The 27234-nt window shown below is 33.1% G+C and overlaps 1 protein-coding gene across 4 annotated transcripts in view; it reads left to right on the forward strand.

Annotated features, from left to right (window-relative positions):
* Herc4 (HECT and RLD domain containing E3 ubiquitin protein ligase 4) overlaps positions 1 to 27234 on the forward strand; it is a 115080-nt gene extending 87846 nt beyond the window's left edge. For 3 of the 4 annotated variants that reach the window (XM_027931143.2, XM_027931142.2, XM_027931146.2), the window contains 10 exons: positions 206 to 229; positions 2502 to 2600; positions 4016 to 4183; positions 4416 to 4559; positions 14669 to 14835; positions 15499 to 15565; positions 17877 to 17959; positions 21906 to 22089; positions 24884 to 24986; positions 26590 to 27234. In XM_027931143.2, the coding sequence (XP_027786944.1) occupies positions 206 to 229; positions 2502 to 2600; positions 4016 to 4183; positions 4416 to 4559; positions 14669 to 14835; positions 15499 to 15565; positions 17877 to 17959; positions 21906 to 22089; positions 24884 to 24986; positions 26590 to 26798 (1248 nt within the window). In that variant the 3' untranslated portion in view covers positions 26799 to 27234. The remainder of the gene's footprint in view (positions 1 to 205; positions 230 to 2501; positions 2601 to 4015; positions 4184 to 4415; positions 4560 to 14668; positions 14836 to 15498; positions 15566 to 17876; positions 17960 to 21905; positions 22090 to 24883; positions 24987 to 26589) is intronic. The other variant, XM_027931144.2, reaches the window with a different exon arrangement.

A 27234-nucleotide genomic window follows, 5' to 3' on the forward strand; every position in this document is an offset into this window, starting at 1 on the left:
GATCACAGGATACCTAAAACAAACTGTTACACTTACATAAGGGGCATATGGGAAGGGTAAGTTTTGTTGTAGATGTATTTTCTACCTTGTTAATTCAATATTCAACTGTAGCAAAGCATATGAAATGCTACTTTGAATAGAAATAAATTTGGACACTAACATTGCTCTTTCCTCATTATTGTTGCATTCTGCACTGCTGTTTTAGGATGTCAGCCATGGATTAACTGAGGTAAGTTTGGTGTAATAGTCTTGTGTTCAGAATAGATAAACTGTTTTTCCAAAGATTCCCCTTTGTGTGATTTAAAAAAAAAAAAAAAAGTGTGTGTGTGTATGTGTTTTTAAAAGTTGTCTATACAGATTGTTCTGTATAACATTTCAGAAGAATTTTCTGAATATTTAAACTTACTTTAGTTAACATTACTCTGTATGATGCCTTTCAATAAGATTGCTTTAGAAAATAGTTGCTCTTCTCCTTATCTTCCAGTATAAAATGCAATGTGTCCTTAGGGGGGAAAAAACTTTTAAAATTTGACAAATGGCTACCTAATAAAGCAAAGAATACTTTAGAGATGTAAAATGATTATTTCTAAAACTAATAATTGATATTTGAAATGGTCACTAAATTAAACTTTGTATAATCATCTTTTTTACTTTGTTTCATGTATTTTCTTAATGTATCAAATTTGACTTAAGTAATCAGTAGCCCTGAACCACCTTTTAACTCTTGGGAACATTATAGCACTTCTTTTCTCTGTTATAGATGTTAGGTTTTGCTTTGCTTTTTTATTTATTTGATAGTCTTTTCCCAGCATTTGAACCAATGAAGTACTTTGAGTTAGATTGAAATTACAGGTTTGATATTGTTTGCTTCCTCATTCTCAAACAGAAGTAGTACATAAATCAGTTGAAAACAGGGCTGGAAGTACAGCTCAATGGTAGGGTGCTTGCCTGGCATGCACAAAACCCTGAGTTCCATCCTAGCACTGCAAAACAAAAAAGAGAAAAAGGAAATTATTTTGAAGCCAAAGGGGACTTTAGAAATATCTAAATCTTTTTGAGTTTCAGAGAAGTAAAATGACTCCATGATCTGTAGCTAAGTTAAAACAAATACAGGATAGAGGCAAACTTTGTCACATACAAATATTAAAGAGTGATCATTGACTGTAAAATACATGTAACTTAGCATGTGTCTTATATATTGAGAACAAAGTTGAAAGTGATTAGACAATATTTGATTGGTTTGGGTGGCCCAAGGTGAGAGAGAAAAATAAAAATAATACAGATATAGGATAGGAAAGAGCTGGAAACAGTATTATTTTAAGAATTGTTAGGCTGGGCACAGTTGGGCACACCTGTAATCCCAGTGGCTCTGGAGGCTGAGGTAGGAGGATTGCAAGTTCAGAGCCAGCCTTAGCAAAAGGGAGGTGCTGTAAGCCAACTCAGTGAGTTCCTATCTTTAAGTAAAATTCAAAATAAAGCTGGGGATGTGGCTCAGTGGTTAAGGGCCCCCAAGTTCAATTCCTGGTTACACCTCTGCCCCCCAAAAAAAGAATGGTCAGAAAAATTGGGAATGTTTAGCACAGAATAAAGACAATTGAGGGAAAGCATGGTTAGGACCTCAAATATTTAAACCATGTACACTTGCCTACAGAGGCAAAACAAAGGCAAGTGATATATAGAAATACAGGTTCAGACAATATAAAGAACTTTCTAGTCACTTAAAAAGAAGGGTATTGTTTCATATTCTTTTTTGAAAGCCTCATAGCAGAGATTATCTCAGGGCTGACACAAAAATATTACCTTGTTGGGTAGATTGTACAAATAGTCATCCTCTAACTGCAAGAATGTGTGACTGCTGATTATAATTCTTTGTATTTTTATGTACTGTTAGAATAGCATTCAGTCACTGTGTTAGGATAAATAAATGTAAAGTGTCTTAATGTCTGTTAATGGTACTCTGAGATCAGCTCTCATAACTTTAACAGCCAACAGAATAATAACACTAATGAAAAATTATCTTGAATGTTAAATGTGTGAAAATGTTCTTTGGTTCATAATTTTGGCAATGCCACTCACTATGTATCTGCTATATGAAGGATGGGGTGATTAATTTTCTGTGGCTTCAGTTGCTAGGATAGTTGTACTAACATGTTAGAGCTGGACATAGTATTTAACATGGGAGCTCTCAATTGTAGGATAAACCTAATTCATTGAAACTTAGAGTTAACATATGCTAAGTAAAAGATATATGTTATTTATGATTTTACAGGCTCTTAACTATATAGTTACTTCCTAAAATTGAGAATTAGACTTATTCAAGTACTTTATGTAATTATCAGTAAAAATTCTATATTCAGAAATAAGCAACATGTTTTCTTCGTAATTCCCGAACTAGATGACTAAATAAACCAAGAATGTGATCATCTTTACAAGATATTACAACACCCACAGTAAATATATCACAAATCACTTGAACTAATATATTAATTTTTTATTTCTAGTTGGCAGATATCCCTGTTACAATCTGTACATATCCATTTGTATTTGATGCCCAAGCAAAAACTACTCTGTTACAAACAGATGCAGTTTTACAGATGCAGGTAAAATATTGTATAATAACCTGATTTGAGAATATTTTAAAAATTGTTTCTGTGATGTTTTTAAAAAATAAATATTTGATACTTGCCCATAATCAGTAATCTTCGGGGACATTTGTAACATTGTAGTGTGTCATTTACAGAGTACCTTGAGTAGCTAGCCAGAAAGAAGACTTGTGTACCTATGAGAACTACTTACAAAAAAGTGCTCTGATGGAGATAGAATAATTTATCCTTAAAAGATTATATGTCATTTTTTCATTATATAAATATGTAATTTTTCTTAACTAGTTTACTTGATATTGTTAACTTGTTTCAAAATCTTTGTTCTCTGTCATTTATATACATAGTAAAAAATGTAAATAACTAGAGATGAGTTGATATTCAAGTGGGAAGCATCTGTTTACTTGTTAGGAGGATATGAAATTTCCTTGAATAAAGTTTTAGTAATAAAATCTTTTCCTGAGGTTGGTAATCGTAATCTTTTATTCCTCTCTCCTGTTCCTTTCTTCCTGATTTTTCCTGTTTTTGAGCATTTTTTTCATTCCCAATGAAGATTTTTAGTTTATATTACATTTAATTTTAGTTTACATTATGACTTTGAAGAGTTACAGTAGATTTGCTTTATCACTTGTAAATAAAAAAGATGTTGAATTTACTCAGGTATAGAATATATGACTATAAGTGCTAAGGATTAAGGAAACTGTTTAAAAAGAGATTTGAACATTTAATATTCTAAAAAGACTTTTAAAAAAATCAAAAACACACAAATTTTTATTCTTTTCAGATAAATGCATTTGTTTTTCTAAGTCCTTCCAAACATTTTAATAATAAATAGTAGGGAGTATTTTAGAGATGTGCTCATTTTCATTTTCATCACCAGATAAAATATTTTTGTAGGGTTGTATATATTAACAGCTAGTAAACCAGTATTTTTTAAAAAAATTCTTTCTTAAAATAATTTAATGACTTGTGCTTTAAATATGGTATATTTTGTTTTAGAACAAGATACAATGTACTTCCTTGGCCAAATTGTTTTATAGTCTCTTTAAAGGTTTGTTTTATTCTGGTGTTTTTTTTTTTTTTTGCTTCTCTCTCCATCCTGACCCTGCAGTTATTATTACATCGTTAGGAAAAAACAGTGCTCAGATTTAGCAATATTCTTATAGTTCTGTGCTTGCTTACCTTAATAATTTTGTGAGTTCTGCATTAATATAAAAAATTTCAAAAGGGTATGCTTTATGGTCAGTTTACTAAGTTCTTATGCTATAACTAGATGCTGTGTGAATTCAGTAATTTAAGAATTATTCCTGAAATTATAGCATACCATCTAACTGATAGGTAGATGTTAGCCTATACAGTCACAGTAGCTTCTTCATAGCATTGCTATTAAAATTTTTTAATCTTTTGTTTTCTAGATGGCTATTGACCAGGCCCACAGACAGAACGTCTCTTCTCTTTTTCTCCCAGTGATTGAATCTGTGAATCCCTGCTTAATTCTAGTGGTGCGTAGAGAAAATATTGTAGGAGATGCAATGGAAGTCCTTAGGAAAACAAAGAACATAGATTACAAAAAGCCACTCAAGGTAATTTGCCAGATTCTTTTGTATAATTGGGACTTTTATTTAGAAATTGTTTTAAGTTTTCTTGTTTTTAGTGTATCTTTGAGACTTAATAAATAAAATAATATAATTACAAAATTTATAAAAACCTGTAAATTGCTGAACTCTCATTAGTAATATATAGCATGTTACAAGGCCTCCACAATTTACCATATTTTCTTACAGTTTATTCAGTGTTTGCATTTTGCTATTTTAGGTTATATTTGTTGGAGAAGATGCTGTGGATGCAGGAGGGGTACGCAAAGAATTTTTTTTGCTCATCATGAGGGAATTATTGGATCCTAAATATGGCATGTTTAGATATTATGAAGATTCCAGGCTCATTTGGTTTTCAGATAAGGTAAAATATCCAACCATCTAATTTATTACTTTGTATATATGCGTAGATTAATCAAATTACCCCAGAAACAGAGTTATTACTGAATTCCTGACATATTTTGTTCAGAGATCTGCTTTAATACAATTTGAAAAATTTTAAACTATTAGATTGAGTTGTCAAAACACATTAATGCTTACCACGTATTTCAGATTACACAAAATTTAATAAGGAATGGTCACCCTGAAAATAATGTTGACCTTTTCCTTCTGTTTACTTCAGTTTGGGAATTGAATCATAATTGCTAGAATAACTTTTCTTCTGAGAAGAGCTAATTTATCATCAGAGGTTATTTATGTTTCTTTTTGGGAAGAGTTGGCAAACTATGGTATATGAGCCAAAATCTTGCCACCACATATTTTTGTAGATAAAGTCATACTCATTTACCTATTATCTGTGTCTGCTTTTGAGCTATAACAACAGAAGAGTTCAGCAGTTATAACCCAACAGAACCTAAAATAATTACATCTGGCTCTTTTCAGAAAAAGATTTGCTGACTTATGATTAAGTAAAATGAATGGTTTAGTTTGCCACAGCTCAGTTAAAAGGTATTTTAGTTGAATATTTATGTCATTTATAAAAATCTTTACTATTTAGTTTTTCTTCCACTGGCTGTCTTGTGTGATAATAACAGTCATTGATGCTCAGTACCTGAGCATTAATTTGTTAGAGGTTGCAAATATTGCTACTGTGATTCTAATATTTCTTTTTTATTTCCTAGTTTGGATATTTCTATATAGAGAAATTTCCCTACACTGTGTGATTCCTTAGTTCCAGTAGGTTGAGTTGATTCTCAAGTTGGTATGGAAAAGGGTTCTATTTAGTTACTAATCTTTTAAAAGAATAAGTCTGGGGGCTGGAGTTGTGGCTCAGTGGTAGAGTGCTTGCCTAGCACGTGTGAGGTACTGGGTTCGGTTCTCAGCACCACATATAAATAAATAAAATAAAGATCCATTGACAACTAAACAATATTAAAAAAAATAAGTCTGTTCATTAGGGATCTCAGTGTTGATAATTCATTTTTTGGTTTATTTTCAAGTACTACTTTGTTTTCATGGATTTCAATATATTTGGTATTTTTTAATACATTGTATATGTTATTTTTATTAATGCTCATATTTTCCTGTCTTTGTCCAGGAAGAGTCATCAAATTGTTGTTAGTTCCCTTGAAGTAATTTTAGTACTGATCGGCAGCCCCTTGATACCGGGTGTACTTGTTGGACAAGCTGTTCCAGACTTACACATTTATTATCTAACAATACTGCCAATATTATGATTAGCGAAAATGTTTTTTTTTTAATTGTTCTTTTTGTCCTTATCCTATGTGCTAATAGATACACAGCTAAATAATGTTTTGATATCACTTGAAATTCTTATATACTGGTTATTCCACCAATAAAAACATTTAAATTAACTTGTGTTTTATTTTCAGGGATTCCTAGTTTAATTTAGTTTTAGAAGAATATAAAATATTTATTTAGTTCCAAAGTTAAATCTATAAAATAAGATATTAAAGAAGTTAAAATTTAACTTATTTACTCCCTATAAACTAGTTTAAAACTATAACTTAGTTTTAAAATAAATTTTGTGAATTAGCCCTTTTTTTTAACAAATACAAGTAGGCTGCAATATATTATATACCAAAGTCAGTTTTATTGTTTTTGTCTATGGTCATGTAAGCTGTTGTCATTGCTGAAACCTAGGTGAAGGATATGTGGAAACTCCAGTATTGCAATTCTTGAATCTTTAAAGTGTTTTAAAATTGGTATTTTTAAAAATCAGGGTATAGTGTACATATTTTATCCAGAGGAGACCTTTTAGCTTGGTATGGTGGCACATGCCAGTACTCAGGAGGATTTGACAGTAAAATTGACTAGTTCAAGGCTGGCTTAGGCAACATAATGAGACCCTGTCTCAAACTAAAACTTTAAAAAGAGCTGGGTTTAGCTCAGTGGTGGAGTGCTTTCCTAGCATGCACAGATCCTGGGTTCATTTCCAAGTACTGCTAAATAAATAAACAATTTGGGTGGGAAATTGTAGCATGTTTGCATGTTGTGATTAATTACTGAGAAAGTAAAAACACTGCTGTCAATTGTAGGAGCAAGATCCTTTAGTTGCAAAGAAAGGATAGGTTTATGTAGTAGTGGAGGGTTGACTATAATTCGATATATAGATCTGTATTAGGAGGGAAGGCTCAAGAGGGGTTGGGGGGAGAGTGTGAGAGAGAGAGTGTGTGTGTGTGTACACATGACTTGATAATTTTGATAATAGGAGGTTGTCAAAATTCTTGGAACTGATTCTGGTTTACAATGAAATAATACACAAAGTCTTTAAAGAGTTAAGATACAGAAAATGTATAGAAGATTTGAGGAAGGAGAAGGTGTGAAATTATCCTGAGGGGAATGGAAAAATAAGTTAACCATATAAATAAATGTAGGATTAGACTGGCAATCTTCAAGACTCACTTGAAGCTTAATGTTACTAAATTTAAAATGAAACCAGTTTGCATGGATAGAGGTAAAGACAAAGACTGTTGATTTGAACAAGGTTGTGGTTTTTAGCAAGTGAGTATGACAAAAGAGAATGATTATATTAATGTATCATGGAATTTAAGCTTTAAGAGGACTTGATGTGGAGTATTGTGTATTATTGATATTAATAAGTAATTGTTGAAGTTAATAGCTTGTAGATATTGGTAGAATCAAATTGTAAGGGGAACTGAGAAAGTTAGAGATAGTGATAAATTAGAGAAAGCTTCCATTTGAGATTTGGAGTGTTCCATATAACCATGGGAATGAGATGTGATGAAGACATGATTATTAGAAATAAAAGCAAGTCTGGGATCTAAGAAGCTACTGTGTGTAATTGCTGATGTTTCAATCTCCTGTTGTACCCTCTAGCTGAAAGATTTGTAAATTTTGTTGATCTTTTAGTTAGAAGAAACAACTTCTGGCTTTCTTGTATTTACCTATTCTATATATTTTATCTCCACTTTAATCTTTTATTTTTATTTTCTTTCTTCTACAGATTGTTCTTCCTAGCTCCTTAGGATGTAAAGTTAGTTGTTAACTTGAGGTTCTTTTTTAAGTTATTTACAATTAATTCCTTCTGAACACTGCTTTCTTTGTATCCCATAAGTTTTCAAATATTATATTTTCATCTTTCTAGTCTAAGTGTTTTTTAATTTTCTTTTTGATTTCTTCTTTGTTGGTTGTTTTAAAGAGTGTATTGCTTAATTTCCACATTTTTCAACTTCCCAAATTTCCTTCTGATACTAATTTCTAATTTCATTGCACTGTGTGGTTGGAGATTTTTTTAAAATCATTCTAGTCTTTTTTAAATTATTGAGATTTGTTTTCTGACACAACATATTGTTTAGCCTGGATAGTGTTCCATGTACACTTTTAAAGAATGTGTATTCTAGCTGGGCGTGGTGGCATAGGCCTGTAATCCTAATGGCTCTGAGGGTCGGGCGTTAAGACCAGCCTCAGCAATTTAGCAAGGTACTAAGCAACTCAGTGAGAACCTGATACAAAATAGGGCTGCGGATGTGGTTCAGTGGTTGAGTGCCCCTGAATTTAATCCCCAGTACTCCCCGCCCCCCACCAAAAAAAAAAAGAAAATGTATTCTTCTATATTGGGTAGAGTGTTTTATGTATGTCTGTTAGGTCTCAATTTATAATATTTTTCTTTTTTCCTGACTTATCTGTCTAGTTGTTTTAGTCATTATTGCAAGTGGGATCTTTTTTTTTTTTTGAGAGAGAGAGAGAGAGAGAATTTTTCAATATTTAGTTATTTATTTTAGTTTTCAGCGGACACAACATCTTTGTTTGTATGTGGTGCTGAGGATCGAACCCGGGCCGCACGCATGCCAGGCAAGCACGCTACCGCTTGAGCCACATCCCCAGCCCCTGCAAGTGGGATCTTAAAGCCACTGACTCTAATTATAAAATAACATTTCTCCCTTCAGTGTATTTTGTAGTTGTGTTGTTAATACATGTTTGTAGTTGTTACAACTTCTTGATGAATTCTTTTCTCAGCATGCCTTTGTCTTTTCTAACAATTTTGTGTGGTATTAGTCTATTTTGTCTATTATTAGCATATTCACTCCAACTCTCTTTTATTAATATTGTGGAATATCTTTCTTCCAAGCTTTCATTTTCATTTTACTTGTATCTGTGGATCTAAGATAAGTCAGTAGATGGTATATAGTTGGATCTTGTTTGTTTAAAACATTCTGCCAGTCTTTGATTGCAGAGTTTAATCATTTACATTTAAAGTAATTGATAAAGAAATGCTTTTATTTTGCTCTTTTTAAATATATATCATACGTTTTTTTGTTAATTCCTCCATTACTGCCCTTTTGGTATTTGGTTTTCTTTATGTACTTACTTTGATTTCCTGCTTATTTCCTTTTTCTGTTTAGTTATTTTCTTACTGTTGCCTTGGAGTTATAATTAACATCTTAAATTTATAATAGTGTAGTTTGAATTAATACCAACTCAACTTCAATGGTCTGTAGGAACTCTGCTATTACATAGCTTTGTCTCCTACTTTGTTGTTACATGTTACGTCTTTGTATATTGTGTGCCCATTAACATCGATTTATATTTATTTTATATATGTTTTAAACATTATACAAAAAAAGGAGTTAAAATTTAAAATGCAATAATGCTGGCTTTTATATTTATCTGTATAGCTACCTTTGCCAGAATTCTTTTTCTATGACTTTGTATTACTGTGATGCATCCTTTCATCAGCCTGATGAAGATTTTAGCATTTCTTGTAGGAAGTTCCACTAAGCTACATCTCCAGCCTTTTTATTTCATTCATTTATTTATTTATCTTAGAAACAGGGTCTTGCTAAATTGTGAAACTGGTCTCAAACATGCAGTCCTTCCTGCCTCAATGTCTTGAGTCTCTGGGATTATAGGAATGCACCATCACATCCTGGCATTCCACTATTTTTTGACAATCATGGTTTTTGATGGGAAATCAGCTGTTAATGTCAATGAGGAACACTAGTATACAATAAGTTTCTTTTCTCTTGGTAATTAGTTTTTGATGCTTTGTGTTGAGTTCATCTTGATAGAAGCTTTTTGCCTTATTTAAACATGTAGATTCATGACCTTTATCAAATTTGGGAAGTTTTCAGTCACTTCTTCAAGTATTCCACCCCACCCCCTATTCCCCACCCTCATCCCCCCACTTTTGGGACTTCCACTATATGTTTGATGGAACATTTGATAGCTCACAGGACTCTCTTCATTTTTCTTCTTTTGGCTTTAATTCCGCCCCCCCCCCCCCCCAGACTGGTAATCTCAGTTGACCTAGCTTTATGTTTGCTGATTCTTTTTCTTCTCAAATCTCTTATTATACCTTTTGAGTCAATTTTTTGGTTTCAGTGATTATACTTTATAACTTCAGAATTTTTTATTCCTTTTTATGCACTCTATCCTGTATTGACATTTTATATTCAGTGACTCATCATTATCATATTTTTTCTGTAACTTTCTCTATTTGTCTCTCTTTGGTACCAGGGATTGAACCCAGCTGTGCTTAACCACTGAGCAACATTCCCAACCCTTTTTATTTTTTTTCTTTTTTTGCTAAGTTGCTGGGGCTGGCTTTGAACTTGTGATACTCTGCCTCAGCCTCCCAGGCCACTGGGCTTACAGATATTTGTCGTTACAACTGGCCAGTTTTCTGTGATTTTTAGTCTGTGATTTCTTTTAGCTCTTTAAGCATATTTAAGATGGTTGATTTAAAATCTTTGGCTAAGTTAATGCTTTCTACGAGGCAGTTTATACTTTTTTGTGTGTGTGAATAAGCCATATCTTTGTCTTTTTTTCTGGTAAGTTTTGGTTGAATACTGGGCACTAAATGTTACAATGTGGATACTATGGAAGTCATATTCTCTCCATTCCCCGTGGGTTTGTTCTTGCTGCTTGTTTAATTACTTTTCTAAATCATTTTGTTTGCAAAGTCTTGATATTCTTTATATATGACAACTGATGTTTGCTCTGTTAGCTTAGAGGTCAGCTGGTGATTGATAAAAGATTTACTTAAATACCTGGGCCAAAGAAGAGAAAGCAAAATACTCTTCCAGTCTTTACATGCTGCCTCTGTCTTGAGTACTTCTTCAGTGCTTAGCTAACCTATATGCAAATTTGACTTAGCATATACTTCCTTCTTGCACATTTTCTAAAGATTAACTAAGTAAAAACTCAGAGTCTTCTTTTATCTTATTTGAACACATGTTCAGCTCTGGACATGCACCTGACTATATGCCTTTAAATGCTTTTGACTATAGGCACTCAATAGGGAAACTGCGTAAAATCTGTGAGGGCCCTCAGAGGCCATGAAAGCAAAGGTAAGCCCTTGAGCTAATCTTCAGGGAGCTACCAGATGCCTCAAAGACATAACCACTGTCCTTTGAAAATAAGGTCCATATTGTTCTGTCTAATGCCAGCAACCTACAAGAAATGAATGTTGCCATCATCATAGCCACCACTCAGCTGTGGAGTGGGGCATGATAAGGGGTTAAGTTAAAATATCAGAGTACACTAAGCAAAATTCAGCAGCTTCTTCATGAAGTATTCTCCTTGCTAGTTTTTTATTAGTTTCCAGCATTCCAGAAGAGTTCACTCTGACATTTTTTGCCATCTTAAGATTCATTGTTTTTGTGAAGGGATGGAGTTTTACTCTGCCCTCTTCTGCCAGTTTCCGTGACATTACCCTTTATTTGGGTAGAAGACAATAGAATCCAGTTCATTTTTCAAGGATATACTTACTACCTTTTCTTATTACTTAGAGGGCAGTGATTATTGCTCTCCTTTCTGCCCTCCCACCCCTACTCCCAATTTTAAATGTTTATTTTATTTTCCACACTCCTATTATTCCTCTGGGTGTTTGTTTTTTTTTTTTTAAGCACCTTCTTTTTTTAAAAAAATATTTATTTAGTTGTAGATTAACACACAGTATCTTTATTTATTTTTATGTGGTGCTGAGGATTGAACCCAGTGCCTCACATATGTGAGGCAAGCACTTGACCACTGAGCTACAGACCAGCCCGCCTGGGTGTTTTTTGTAGTTGTTGTTTTTCTATTTTTGAGTAGTCATTGGCTCTTTATTCATTTAAGAATGTGGCACTGAAAGCTTAGATGTGTGGATATATATGCATTTATGGATTTACAGGTTCTATCCTTTCAAGCGGAAGCAATTGTTATCATATTTAGGTTTTTTAACTGTTGAGGTTTAAAGAAAAATTGTTACCTTGGCTGTCTATTTTAGTAGTGTTCTGAATGCTGGAAGGGAAAGCAGTGATTCTCATTGTTCACAGTATAGACCCTTATCAGATCCCCTTGTTTTCAGTGCAGTACCCTCATCATCAGCTGTCTTAGATTTAGAGCTTCTTTGGTTCAGCCTCTCTAGAAAAAGAAAGGACTTTCACCTAAACATCCTGTTTTCAGTCTCTTAATACCTACTGGGCTAACTGTAACTTTTACAGGCATTTTTACTCCTAGTTCCTGAGTTTGCAGCACAGATTAGCAATAAAATTACTTCTTCTGTTTTTCTTCTTTACTAAATCAATTACCAACAATCCATCTACTCTTCATGTTTCGAAATGGCATTAATATATCTTCAGTGCTATTAATCCTCCTCTATTCTTTTTTCTTATGGGGTTTATACCATTTTTAGTCTTAATTCTCATTTAGAAAGTTTCAAAAGGGAAAGTTTAGCACATAATTTAAGAAGGGCTTTCTAAGCATAAACACAATATAAGACGACATGGTAGAAAAAGACTTAAGTTGGCCACTGAAAACTGTGTTACTTATGCATAACAGAAAACATAAAATTTTTTTAATACTTATTTTTTAGTTGTAGTTGGACACAATTTCTTTATTGTATTTATTTTTTTATGTGGTGCTTAGGATTGAACCTAGGGCCTCGCATGTGCTAAGCGAGTGCTCTGCCGCCACAATCCCAGCCCAACAGAAAACATAAAATTTAAAAAGCATAGATAGCATAGTTGGGCACGGTGATCCACACCTATGATCCAAGCTACTCTGGAGGTTGAGGCAGGAAGATCTCAAGTTAGAGTCTAGTCTAGATAACTCAGTGAGATCCTCATCTCAAAATAAAAGGGCTGGAGACATGGCTCAGTGGCAGAACACTCACTTAGCATGTACAACATTCTGGGCTGGATCCTCAGTCGTGCCCCCTGCCTCAAAAGGCATATATATATAATAAATGTGACATAGGATGATACTCATATATTGTATGAACAATTTAAGTACAAATACATAAGAAAAATATTATTCTCCCCAAAATAAGTGGGCTTAGTACAAGAAATTTCATGAGTTCAATATCATTAATAGTGAAAAATGTATACTAAAGTAAATTGTCATTTTAAAACCCATGACAAAAAAGCATTTGTTGTGTATATAGTATGTATGATATTGTGTATATATAGTATGTATGACATTGTGTAATATAGTATGTATGTGTGACATTTTTCTGGACTGAAGTGGCAGAAGAAACTACAACAGAATAATCAGTAAACGTTTTAACTATCTTTTGGATTAGAAATTCTTCCTTAAGAAGCAAAGCTATGTGTGGTAGTATGTGCCAGTAGTCATAGTTACTTTGGAAGCTGAGGCAGGAGGATAATTTAAACCCATGAATTTGAGACCAGTCTGGGCAACAAAACAAGATCCCTTTCAGTAAAAAAGGATGCTCTTGCCCTACCCCAATTTTTCTGATGCTGAGAATTGAACACTTTTTGAGTGTCGCTGAATTGCCTGAGCTGGCCTTCACTTATGATCTTATTAGCTCTAGCCTCCTGACTAACTGAGATTGCTTCCTGACTGAGATTGCTGTTGTGTGTTATCATGCATGACTATTTGTCTTCCTTTGAAAACACTGAGGCTAGCTAGTGACTGAACTAGGTCTATAACCCAAGTCTAATTTTTTTAAAAAAATTATTCTCTTAATCATTCTTTTTACAGAATTTTTTATGTGTATATTTTACTTCTTTGAGCATGAGGTAAAAAAGTACTTTCAGGTTTCTTTTCGTTTTGTTTTTGCAATGCTGGGATTGAACCCAGGGATGTTTTACCACTGAACTATATCGTAGCCCATTTGTATTTTTTATTTTGAGACAGGGTCTTGCTGAGTTGAGGCTGGTCTCAAACTTCCCATTTTCCTTGCCTCAGCCTCCCTAGTTGCTGGGATTATAGGTGTGCCTCCCAGTTAGACTTTGATTAATTGATTTTTTAAGCTTTGTTTTAATCTATATTTTCAACTATAGTAAAATAGCTGATTTAGCAAATCATCATACTTTTTGCATGATGTAATGTGCAACTATTAAAAACCATGTTCTGGAATAACATTTAATGAATGACATAAGAAAATACTCATGGGTAATTGGAAAAATGAAATAAAAGTTTGAATATAGTATTTTTAAATTATTTTTCTGAATTTATAGTAGATGGAAATATTTTAGTAACATACATATTAATGGATTCAGAGTGATGATTTTGTATATGCATATATACTGGTCAAATACACCCTCCCCTACCCCATGCATCCACCTGTCCCTCTTTCAACTTTCAGGTTGACTAGATTGCAGATATATTTTCTTTTTTGTGTTTTTTTTTTTTCAAATAATATGTATTTATTTTAAATCAGGAAAAAAATATTATAGTGCCCATTTTACCTTTAATTTAGTGTTGCTTTTTTTTTTTTTTTAAATAGTGCTGAGAATCAAACCCAGGGTTACCCAGGGTTTTGCCCATGCCGGACAAATGTACTACCACTGAACTATATACATTCCCAGACTAATTACTTCATGACATGGAACTGCCCCCCCCCCCCCAAAAAAAAAAAAAAAAAGTTGTGAAGTCATATATATATATAGTTGTAGAGAACTTTTAATAGTGATATTATGCCATGGAGATACTAATGCAGTGTTTGAAATTTTTTTCTTGTTCATTACTTTTTCTTCTATTTGTAATCAGAAGAAAATTGGAAGATAAGTCTAACCTTTTTTTCCTTATATTTATTATTAGACATTTGAAGACAGTGATTTGTTCCACTTGATTGGTGTTATCTGTGGATTAGCTATTTATAATTTCACTATTGTGGACCTCCATTTTCCTTTGGCTTTATATAAGAAACTCCTGAAAAAGAAACCATCCCTTGATGATTTGAAGGAACTAATGCCTGATGTTGGGAGGTTAGTTGTAAAAAAGTATCAAGGGTAGGATTTGGGAGATAAGAAATGGGAAATGTACAGAAAATTTTCCTTCTAGGATTAATATTGTTGTTTCTATTAAATTTCTGAAATAAATTGCATTCTAAATAAATGAATATACATCCTATTACCGAAATCAAAATTTTCTACCTTAAAGACTAATCTTCAGTATAAAGACTAAATTTTTCAGTGAATGTCTGAAGTTTTGTCTTCAGTGCTTGATTTTTAGTGATTTAAAAGTACTTTACATATATCAGATAATAAATGTATGAAGATAGTGTTTTCTGAGAGTGGTTAAATAATTTATTTGGACCTCTGATTATACCCTCATTTCTACTTTGAACATATAAAATTTTTTCAAAATTATTACATAAAATGGAGTAAAATTGCACATAAATAAGAACAAATGCTGAAAATGGGTTGATACATGGTCTTTTTATTCAGAGGAAGAAAGAAAACCTGTTTTTTTCCCCAACGTTATTTGTAAGTTTGACAGTGTGCATACTCTGTTCTGAAACAAATGTAAAAATACAAATTAATGAAAGGATTTTATCAAAAGAGAATGAGAAATACGTACTTATGCAAACAAAATAGTCAAAATACTTAATGATATTTTACCTTAAAGAAATATACATTGTTTTACAGAAGTATGCAACAATTATTGGATTATCCAGAAGATGATATAGAGGAAACATTTTGTCTAAATTTTACGGTAAGATGAAAAACATAAATTAGTCTGATTATTCATCATCCCTTTTATTTAACAGCTTTGCCTTGTAGTTTCGTTTTGAAGATGCAACTCTTAATCTTTTAGCTAACATTTATTGAGCATTTGCTATGTGCTAGACACAATATATATGTTGTTCCATTTTAACCTCAATAATCCTGTGAGGTTAATATCATCCTATTTTACAGATGAAGGAAGCTAAAATTAATAATTATATATTAGAGTGGGTACTCAAATCCAGCTATGTGACTTCAAACCTTATGTACTTTATTATTATGCTGAAATGGTGGAGCACTCCTGTAATCTCAGCAACTGGGGAGGCATAGGCAGGAAGATCAGAAGTTTGAGGTCAGGGGCTGGGTTGTAGCTCAGCGGTAGAGTGCTTGCCTCGCATGTGGAAGGCCCTGGGTTTGATCCTCAACACCACATAAAAATAAATAAAATAAAGGTATTGTGTCCAACTACAACTAAAAACAATAAATATTAAAAAAAAAAAAAAAAAAGTTTGAGGTCAGCCTGGGTCTTGGGGATGTAGCTCAGTAGGGATAGCATTTTCATAGCAAGCTCAAGGCCCCTTTAATCTCCAGTACCACCAAAAAAAAAAAAGGCAAAAGATCCTTATCCAAGTGTTTGTTTTTGAATCTGTGATTCTGCATTTACAGAGAAGCAAGAGGCTATTGTAATATGAATAACCTTGCAACTTAAAAGATTAATTTCTTTCTGTTTTCTTGCTCATTTTGTCTTACTCACTGTTGGATGATTTAGTATGATACGTATGCAAATTCATTGCAATGTTATTTGGAAATGAAATTGCAAACCCTGTAAAAGATGCAAAATTTTATTAAGTTAGCAAAAAGGGATGTTGAATGGCTGATCTAGTCACATACTAAGCCATTGACAAATGAGAATCTGCCAAAAATAGACCAGTTGGCAATTAAAGAAGAGAAAATCAGCAAGGATGATGATAAGGCACTTCAGAAGGGAACATTTAAATATTGTGAATTTCACACTTGAAAAAATGGTAAAGCCTTTAGTCTATTTTTAATTTTTTTTACACATACATATTTTTTATTTCAGACTAGAAACCTGATTCTCAGCATAGCTTCCAAAAAATACCGATAATAAGATGCCATGTTACACAACTGTCTACTAGCTGCATGATATCAGGAACATTCTATATCGTGCTCGCCTGGCATGCGTGGGGCGCTGGGTTCGATCCTCAGCACCACATACAAATAAAATAACGATGTTGTGTTCACCGAAAACTAAAAAAAAATTTAAAAAATACATATATTAAAAAATTCTCTCTCTCTCTAAAAAAAAAAAAAAGAACAACAATGGGAAAACTTCCATTGTATCTCTCCATTAATGCCAAATTGTATCATATTACACAGAATTGTTTCATATACCTTTGATTTTTTTTTTTAAGCCTCTTGGCATACATTTTCAGAACTTGATGTTTACTCTATTTATCCATGTATTAAATTGATGTATTAAGTATGAAATCCTGCTCCCCTCTGGTCTTTCAGAATACTGCCCATCCTTCTTTCTACAAATTTTAGGTAAAATTAAACTTTCCTTCCTGTGTGGTCTGGTAAAATTTTGTTTTATGGCATTATTTTATTGTAACGATTGTTTATATATCACATTTTCTCCTTTTTTATTAGATGGGTAAACTTTAGAGCAGAAATGTGTTCATTTCTTACTTATCATTCCTTTTCTACCATAGTATTTTTACAGATGCTAGATTTTCATAAAAGAGGATAATATTCCAAAAAAGGAGTAAAGGAAGGATATAGAAGTGGGAATGGCAATGTTTGTTTAAAAAATAATTAGACAAGTATGAGAAATAAAAGTTGCAAAATAGCCAAACACCTGTGATTAAACATATTTTGCAGATAGAGTAATATGGGAGAATAGTAGTAATGTGGGAAGAATGCATAGCTCTTCTAAGCTGAATACATTCTGATAATTTGATTCAGTCACTCTTCTAAGGAAAATATCCTAATTTTCTACTATGTTCTAAATATTTTGTTCACAATTATTCTGTTTCCTGTGCTTAAGTAACCAAACATTTGATAATTTATAATTAGTCATAGTAAGATATCAAAATACTAGAGTATGAAAATTCCTAGTTGTGGCTTTAAGCAGAATTCATAAATAAGTGATGGTGCAGAATTTTGTCTCAAATTTATTAGTTATATCTATGAGACAAAAGGAAGGATATAATAGTAGATTATTAAAATACTAAGTTTTGAGTCTGACATTGACTTTTTTTAAAAATTTAAATTAATAGATCACAGTTGAAAACTTTGGTGCAACAGAAGTGAAAGAGCTGGTTCTAAATGGTGCAGACACAGCTGTTAACAAACAAAATCGGTAAGTGAATTATAGCAGCATCAGTGGGAGTGATTAAAATTGTAGGGCTTTTTTTTTTTTTCCCACCCCCGAGAAACATGTCACAACCCTTAGTTTTTACTCAGGTAAAACTTGGACTGTTTAATGAAGAACTAATATGCCTCTGCTCCTGAAATGCCCTTAAGACATCAGTAAAGGAATGAAAAGATCATAAATAAATTAAAAAAAAAAAAACCAAAGAAAAGTGAGAGGAGATTGTAGCAAATGCAGTTTTGGAAGCCAGAAAATAGTGCTTAGTTAAGATTGCAAACCAGGGCTGGGGTTGTAGGTCAGTGGTAGAGCACTTGCCTCACATGTGTGAGGCCCTGGGTTCGATCCCCAGCACCACATAACAATCTACAACTAAAAACAATCTACAACTAAAAAATAAAGATTGCAAACCCAGAAAGCTGCAATGTAGAATGGAGCGGAATTGCTAAGAAGACTACCAGTTCATATTGTAGAACAAAGGCCCAAGCACTAAGAGTAAAAAACATCCTTTTACAAAATGCATGGAGTTTGTAAACTATTTTTAAAAGAAGCAGTTAGAAACCTTTCCCTTAACACATCCAGTAACCTGGCAAATGTCCTTCTCTAGCTTAGGCAGGAGATTAGAAATATATCTTTTAGAGACATTCAACTGAAGGGACTGTGGTTTGAGATACCTAGGCATAGCTATGGGAAAGGAGCTGAACTGAAAATAGGGAGATGACGTGAAATTCTACAGCTCCCTCTTTCTTGACCCTTTGTATTAGAAGATCTTTTTCTGAAGAAACTGCCTATGTTTTATATATGAATGGCTAGCCAGTGAGTAGACATTTAAGGAAGGACCAAAACAGTTAAAAAGAATGTCAAGGAACAGGAACAATGCAGAATAAAGAATAAACTTCAAAAGAAACTGAAGTCAGTATCTTCAAGGTGCCAACATCCAGATGGATTCTTTTAAAAATTGAGAGGAAAAATTTATTGGAAGAAATGGAATGAATGAAATTTGTCAAAGAAAATGGTACCCAGAAACTTCCCAGAACTGAAGTTTGGGAAGCCTTTCAAGATTGAAAGCAGGGGAAGTAGGAAAAAAAGACACATACCAAGGCAAAATATACAAACTAAATCCTTCCAGGGGAGAAAAAAAGCAGACAACATACAAAGAATTAGGAATCAGAATATCATCAGACTTGTAAGAACAACACTAGGAAGCTAGAAAATTTAAATTCTGGGAGAAAAAGCATTTTAATTCTGTATTCTGTCATTATATATAAACATTTTCATATGTGCACCTTCTCATAGAACCTACTTCTGATGCCTCCATCTCAGATATGTTGTACCAACCAAAATAAGTAATTAAACCAGGATAGAGGATACAATATAAGAGAGAGGCAAAGAGGATTCTTTTGAAGGAACAAAAGCTGTGTAGAAGTTTCTCAAAGAGAAGAGTTTGAAGGAAATTAGGAGAAAAATCCAACTGATGCTACCTGATATATTTGAATGAGTATGGAGGAAATTGACAATTGTTTTGGGAGAAGTTAGGGATAAAGCAGCACATGAAGGAACACATTATAATTTTTGTTTTAAGAAAAGGTAAACACAGGGCCTGGGGTTATGGCTCAGCGGTAGAGCACTCAGCATGTGCAAGGCCCTCAGCACCACATATAAATAAATAAAATAAAGGTGTTGTGTCCAACTACAACTAAAACATTTTAAAAACTACATATAAAAAAAAAAAGGTAAACAGAATACCCTGCTGCTCAATTATGAATAATATTTGTAATTATAAAAGTGTTAATAGTGAATACTGAACCAAAATCATTATAAAATGAGAATTTGGGGGAGGAAAAATGAGAGCAGAGCAATTAAGTAAAAAGTAAATCTTTACCTTTCCTAATAGGTATTCAGTTCATTATATAACATTTAAGATTGAAAGATCAAAGAATAACACTAGAACTATGTTGGCAGATGCTTGAAGATAAATATCAAAAGGAATAGCAAGAAAGAGTTAACAAGGCCTATGTTGGCTTCAAATAGCAGGAATTTCTGGTAGATAAATGCAAGACAGAAAGCACTTTGTTTTCTTCTATTTTGTCTTTAGACAAAGCTAACAGTGGGTTTGGCAAGGGATATGATCCAAACATTGTAATCCTGTGTTGAGAGCCACAGCCCAAAGGGCCCCAGCAAACTTCCAGCTGCCAGCTGATTGGCTCCTCTGTGGTGATGCTCATTGGGCTGTTTCCCTGCCCTTTCAGACCACGGAGCTGCTCATTGGGGAACTCTTTTGGCTCCGCCCACGCAGCCCGGCCAATCCGCCTTAAGAGCAGGAGGAGTGGGGGTTAGAGAGGCTTGTGGGAAGTCCGTGGTGGCAGTTGGGCACTGAGGGAATTCCTGAAGAGCTTGTGTGGTGCATGTGTGTTCTAAAAATAAAGTTCGTTTCTGCTTGATAAGTGGCTAGTGAATTGTGCCCAGCCAGACTGCGGCAATCCTGACTTGATTACTTAGAAGCTATATGACTTTAAATAGATAGTTGATATCTCCATGCCTCAGTCTTCTTTTCTGTAAAATAGAATACTCAATTATATGTACTTCATGGGGTTATTTTGAGGTTTGGGTGAGGCAATAATTTTAAGATAGGACCTATCTAGCACATGTATGTGCTCAGTAAATGTTGGCTATTAGAATTATTACTACCAATAATAAACTATGCATATGTCTTACCTTGTAAAATAAAACTGTTGTTAAAATTAATTAAAAATTTTGAAGCACTTCTAGCTTTTTTTTTTTAGGTTTTTGAAAAACTTTGGTTTAGATTTTTTTTTCCTGCTTTTAAAAAGTTCCTGAAAATTATTTCATTTATATTATTGAGAAATTATTTTAAGAATTTTGACAAAATATGTAAAATTATTTAGCCTTTTGTGCTTGAGGGTGTAATTAGTATAGATGAAATTTAACTTTCTAAATGGATGGATTGTAAAATTATGCCTTACCTAATTAACTTTTTTCTCATCTGACTCTAATATTGTATCCTATTGGTTTTTCCTTAGGCCCACCAGGTTTTTATTTTACAATGGCCTCCTTTAGCCAGTTTTTCTGCTACTTATAAATTTAGTTTGGGATTACTTTTATAACTGGGTAAGAGTATTTGTAGATGCTTAAATTTACTCATATTTCCATTTACAGAAACACTATTATTTGCAAGACAAGGATATGAAATACTGAAATCATTCTCCAGTGCCTGTTCTCATTATTTGTTTAACTGAATTGCTTCATAAAAATGTTTGTGAATAGCAAAACAAAACAAATTGATTAAAATTTTTTGTTATTCTAGTTACTGGGTAAAGAAGTTTCCCTTTTTTCTGTACAGTATTTTTTGTATCCTAAGAGACAGAAGACAATCAACTGTGTATGTGTGTCTGTATACTGCACATACATTTAAAGAAAAATAAACTTATAGTCTTTTAATAATTATCCTAAAAGAATATTTAATACCTGCTACTTGGTGGTTGTTTTTGAAAATAAATTTTTGTTCAGATTCCTTGGAGTCCAAGGAGAAAGACTAGTCCCAAAGCTCTCATTTTTTCGCCACACAATATTTGTAACAGATCACTGTTTTAGGAATGCATGTGAGGTGATACTACAAATTTTCATTAATTTGTGACTTTTGAAATTATTTTTTTAGCCATTTATATCATTCTGTTCATTAGCAAATGATATTTTTCTATTAGGAATAGTCTAAGAACTATGAGTGCTTCATGGGTATATCTTAATTTTTAATAGATTTATTTATAATAACTTTGTCCCCTTTGAGTCAGTCCTGTTCATATTTTTTCTGTTTTATATAGTTAAGTAGCAAAAGGCATAGGAGCACAGTTTTAATTAGACTATATTATATGTTCTACATAAGTGATTTTTATGCATGTATGTATATTTTTATTTCTAGGCAGGAGTTTGTTGATGCTTATGTGGATTACATATTCAATAAATCAGTGGCTTCCTTATTTGATGCCTTTCACGCTGGCTTTCATAAGGTCTGTGGAGGAAAAGTTCTTCTACTTTTCCAGCCTAATGAACTACAATCAATGGTTATTGGAAATACAAATTATGATTGGAAAGAACTGGAAAAGGTAGGAAAAAACCAAATCTATGACATTATTTAAATGGAAAGACCAAGACCATGGCTTATTGGTAGAAGTCCTGCCCTTTTAGTTTCCATTTTTATACAATTACTTCATTTTTATAGGGACACTCTACTGTTTTTGCTCCATAATGAATATTGAACTGTTTTTGAATTGAGGGTAGCAGTTTTATATTTTGTGGGTTTGGTGGTAGAGATAGAGAAAAATGTCATCTGGACCACAGGCAGAATAGAAGACCAAGACAAAATGGTGGGTTTTCATTCTGCCTCAGTCTCTGTAAACCGTTGTGAAAAGCATTTGCAATGCATAAGATTTTTTCTCTGATTAATCTCAGTGTTTAATTTTTTGCAGAGAAATAATGAGTATGATCTTCATTTCTGGTGCCTTATCTTTAGGAAGAAAATTAGGAAAGTTTAATTTTCTTCTCTAAGTAATTCTCAAGTATTTCTTCAGTTAACATTTAGTAAAATTGCTAGATTAGGTCAGCTTTAAGAAATAAGGTTATGGGCTGGGGTTGTGGCTCAGTGGTGGAGTGCTCGCCTAGCATGTGTGAGGCTCTGGGTTCAATCTTCAGCACCACATAAAAATAAATAAATAAAGATTATGTCCAACTACAACTAAAAATTTTAAAAAAACAAAATAAGGTTAACAATCATTTTTCTAATTAATATAGCCTCCTCTGATATAATTTTTGCAGTTTGGCAGTTAACACGTATTTGCTATATGATCTAGCAATCCTAATCCCAAGTATTATGTTCATCTAAAAATCTGTAAATGAAGAGGGAAGTAGGGAATTCTTGTTTAATGGTCACACAGAGTTTCAGTTTTAAAAGATGAAAAGAATTTTAGATATGGATGGTGGTGGTGATTGCACAACAGTGTGAATTACTCAATGTTACTGAACTGTATATTTACAGATGTTTAAGATGTAAATGGATACGTGCATTTCTTACAGTTTTAAAATATATGGTTTTTTTTAACTCAGTTAAAAAAATGGGAAGATAGTTTAGCCCAGGAAATCAGCATTCCCCCATACAATTTAGAGGTATAAGAGTGATCTTCAGTCATCCACCTCTCTTTCTTCATCCCCACTGACATGTTCATAATGTAACTTCAAACAAGTTAATAAATTTAACATCACTTAGAAATCAAGTTATTTTCTCAAATTGTTTGGAAGTACATTAATTATTTTGCACATTTGGATAATTATTTTGCACCATTTGAGATAGTCATAGCTACAAATAGCAAGAGCCCAAAATTCAAGAAACCCATTAGCAAATATTTATTCAGCCTCTAATGAGGTCCTATGTAAGAGATTGGGGAGATGATAGTCAATAAGATTGAGACATAGTCTTTGCCCTCTGATAAGGAAGCTAACTACTTTTAATTGAGTTGTGATGAATACAAGGGGAGAGTAAGGGTTTAGTGAATAGCACATACGGAGGAACTTAACCATGCTTGTTAAATGTGGAAAAGAGTCTCATTAGATGGGAAATTCTGCAAGGTAAGTCAGGACTTCATTCACTGGAATTTCCCCACAGCCCAAAACTTTTAATAAACTCATTATAAATCAGTTGAATAAATCAGTGATTGAACTAGGTGACATTTTAATCTGAGCCCTAAAAAATAAGTAGAAATTAGCTTGTTAAAGAAGTCTTTTCTATATTGCCTATGCCTAAGGGAACAGTATGTCCAAAAATAACATTTGTCAGGCATGGTGGCACATGCCTATAATCCTAGAGACTCGGGAGGCTAAGGCAGCAGGAGGGTTGCAAGTTCAAAGCCAGACTCAGCAACTTATTGAGACCCTGTATTAAAATAAAAAAGGACTTGGGTCGTGGCTCGGTGGTTAAGTACCTGTGGGTTCAATCCCTATTATTTAAAAAAGAAAAAAACCTTGAAAACATTATTTTACATAGTTTGTGTCAGGAATGGATTAGCTAGGTAGTTTGGCTCCAGGATTTCTGATGATGGTATAGTCACAATATTGACTGGCGCCACTGCCATCCAAAGGCTTGATAAAGGATATTCATTTCAACAAGGATACATAGTCATATATGGCTGTTGGCACCATAATGATGTCTGTCCATAGTAGGGCTATTTGAGTGTCTTCACGAAATGTCCCCACATAAGTGTGATCTGAAAGAGTGACTGTAGCCACAGAGGGTTATTTTTATTGTTTATGATCTAACCTGATAAGTCATACATTTTTCATATCAAGTTCCCTAATGATTACATAGGTCAGGCCCATTCAATGTGGAATGTGGTAGTACACAAGAACACGAATACCAGGAGGCTTATTGAGGACCATCCTTGAAACTACCACAGAAAATTATTAGTGTTGCTCTTAGTAGCATTTTTGTAAAGGAGAAATACAATGTAAAAATAACATGACTTCTATTCAGGAGTAAAAGAAAATTTTTTAATTACAGGTAATTAAAAAAATTTTTAATTATAGGTAATTTCCATGTTGGAAATTCAATAATCCTTGAACATTATTTTCGTATTTCTAGTTTATCCTTATTCACATAATTACTTACAAAGATTATAGTCCTATCTTGTTTTTGGAAAAGGTTTCTGGTGGTTCATCTGTTTTTCTCTTTCTCCTGGAATATAAGAGTGTCAAATTGCAAAATGCCCAGGAAATGTTGGGTAATCATCTGCATTGCACATTTCAGATTCCTGGACCATGGTTTGTCTTTATGGGCTAAGGAATTCAATTTGCCAAATTAAGACAAAACTAATATTCCTTAATCCTAATAAGAGGTTATATTGTTTTTAGAATACAGAATACAAAGGGGAGTATTGGGCAGAACATCCTACGATAAAAATTTTTTGGGAAGTATTTCATGAATTACCATTGGAAAAGAAAAAACAGTTCCTGTGTAAGTATTTCTAGTTTCATATTTTATGAGGTGGGAATCTTAATATTAAACTAATTCTCATAGAATATTGACTGTTTCTCTTTGGATTAGATTTTTTTCATAGTATTTTTCTAAAAATCTTAAATTGGAATAATTTTTACTTTAAAATATGAACTATCATCTTAATTGCTTGTTTTCTTTTATCTCAAAGGCCAAGTTCAGTTTGCCTCCAAAATATTGTTGGTTTTTAGAAAAAAAAACAGGAATTGGGGCTGGGGTTATGGCTTAGAGGCAGAGCATTTGTCTATCTCTTGCACATGTGAGGCACTGGGCTTCGTCCTCAGCACCACCACATAAAAATAAATAAACAAAATAAAAGACATTGTGTCCATCTATAACTAAAATTTAAAAATAAAAACCAGGAATCAAAATAAACTGGGATTGTAGAATCCTTTTAGATTTCTAAAAAGATCTTTAGACAATCTAGCTCTTTTCTATGTTTGCTCTTTTCTTTTTCTCTTTGATTCCACATTTCTGGGAATTTCTGTAGAAAGTATCTTTTTTTTTTTTTTTTCTTTCTCCAGACCTTAGTTCCTTCATCTACAGCCTCATGTCTGTTGTGTTTTTCATCTCGTTAAAATCTGAGTCCAATTGAAGTTTGACCTTTTTCGGGGGGAGTAGTACTGGGGATTGAATCCCCGGGCACTTTACCACTGAGGTACATCCTTATCTCTTCTTATTTTTTTGAGACAGAGTCTCGCTAAGTTGTTGAGGGTTTTGCTAAATTGCCAAGTCTAGCCTCAAACTTGGTGATCCTTCTGCCTGCCTCAGTCTCTTAAGTCGTTGGGATTACAAGTGTGCACCACTGTGCCCGGCCCTATTTTAAAAAGTTGTCAGAATTTATGTTCTCAATCAGTGACATTCCTTTAGTATTCCCTGCTATTGCCAAGAACATTTTGGCTATCTTTTCTTGATATCTTTTCTTTTCTTGAGAATTGCCAAATATCAGGATGAATCTTGCTTGATGCATCCTGTATCATAAGGATAGTAAATTATTATTCTTTGGAAAAACAATTTGAGTTTTGGCTCACTGTTAACAATTTTCTATCAAAAGTAACAGGAACAAATAGAGAAGGGTATATGTTTTTGTTTTGACTGCGTTTTGGGCTGGGCCTGGGGCTCAGCGATAGCACACTTGCCTGGCATGTGTGAGGCGCTAGGTTCCATTCTCAGCACCAAACACAGACAAACAAATAAAGGTCTATCAACAACTTTAAAAATATATTTTTTAAAAAACCTGCATTTTTATTTGGCTTTTTAACTAGTTCTAAATGGCTCTTCCCAAAAGAAGGTCAGTAACAGTAGTCATTAATGTTTCAAAGAATGTCAGTAGTAGTAGTCATTAATTCATCAAATGTTTATTGAACACTTTCTGTATACCAGTATTAAGATTATACTTTTAAAGGAAAAAAAAAGTGTATAGGTGGGTAATTAGTATGCATTTTGAAAATCTTCCACAAATTCTGGAAGCAGATGTTCACATAAAGTTGTGCTATAGAACTGCACTAGGTATTCTTAGCTACTATATGCTGTTGTGTGAATGATTTTTCCCCCCCCCTGGCAGTGTTTTTGACAGGTAGCGATCGCATTCCTATTCTTGGTATGAAGAGTCTGAAACTAGTCATCCAGTCAACAGGAGGTGGTGAGGAATATCTCCCAGTTTCCCACACCTGTTTTAATCTTCTAGATCTTCCAAAATATTCAGAAAAAGAAACTCTACGCCGTAAACTGATCCAAGCTATTGATCACAATGAAGGCTTCAGTTTAATATAACTTCAGAGTATTTAGTTTAGTGCATAAGCATTAAACTACTTGTGTTTTTCTTGTGGTGATGAATTCAGCAAAGTGTCAGGTACTATTATAATTCCTACTTGCAAAATGTTTAATGCTATGAGTATTCATGAAAGCCAAAAAATATTAAAAGAAAAATGAACTGTTAATATTAAACTTATTGTACAGAACCATGAATTTTTCCCCATCTTCCTCATGAACATACAAATATTGTGAATACATTAAAGTTTTACTAACATAAATTTTAAGAGTTTGCATATTTCAAGAATGATCTGTGAGTGCATGGAAATGTTGCTTAATTTTTCTTCAATCACTGGGTGGAAAGCCTTTAACTTTGGCCTGAGATAGTCATTTGATTATTTTTCCATTTTGTAAATAATGTTAAGTTTTGTAATAAAATAGTTATGTTCTGATACCA

The sequence above is a fragment of the Marmota flaviventris genome, chromosome 4 (genome assembly GCF_047511675.1).
Source record: "Marmota flaviventris isolate mMarFla1 chromosome 4, mMarFla1.hap1, whole genome shotgun sequence".
NCBI classification, from domain to species: Eukaryota; Metazoa; Chordata; class Mammalia; order Rodentia; family Sciuridae; genus Marmota; species Marmota flaviventris.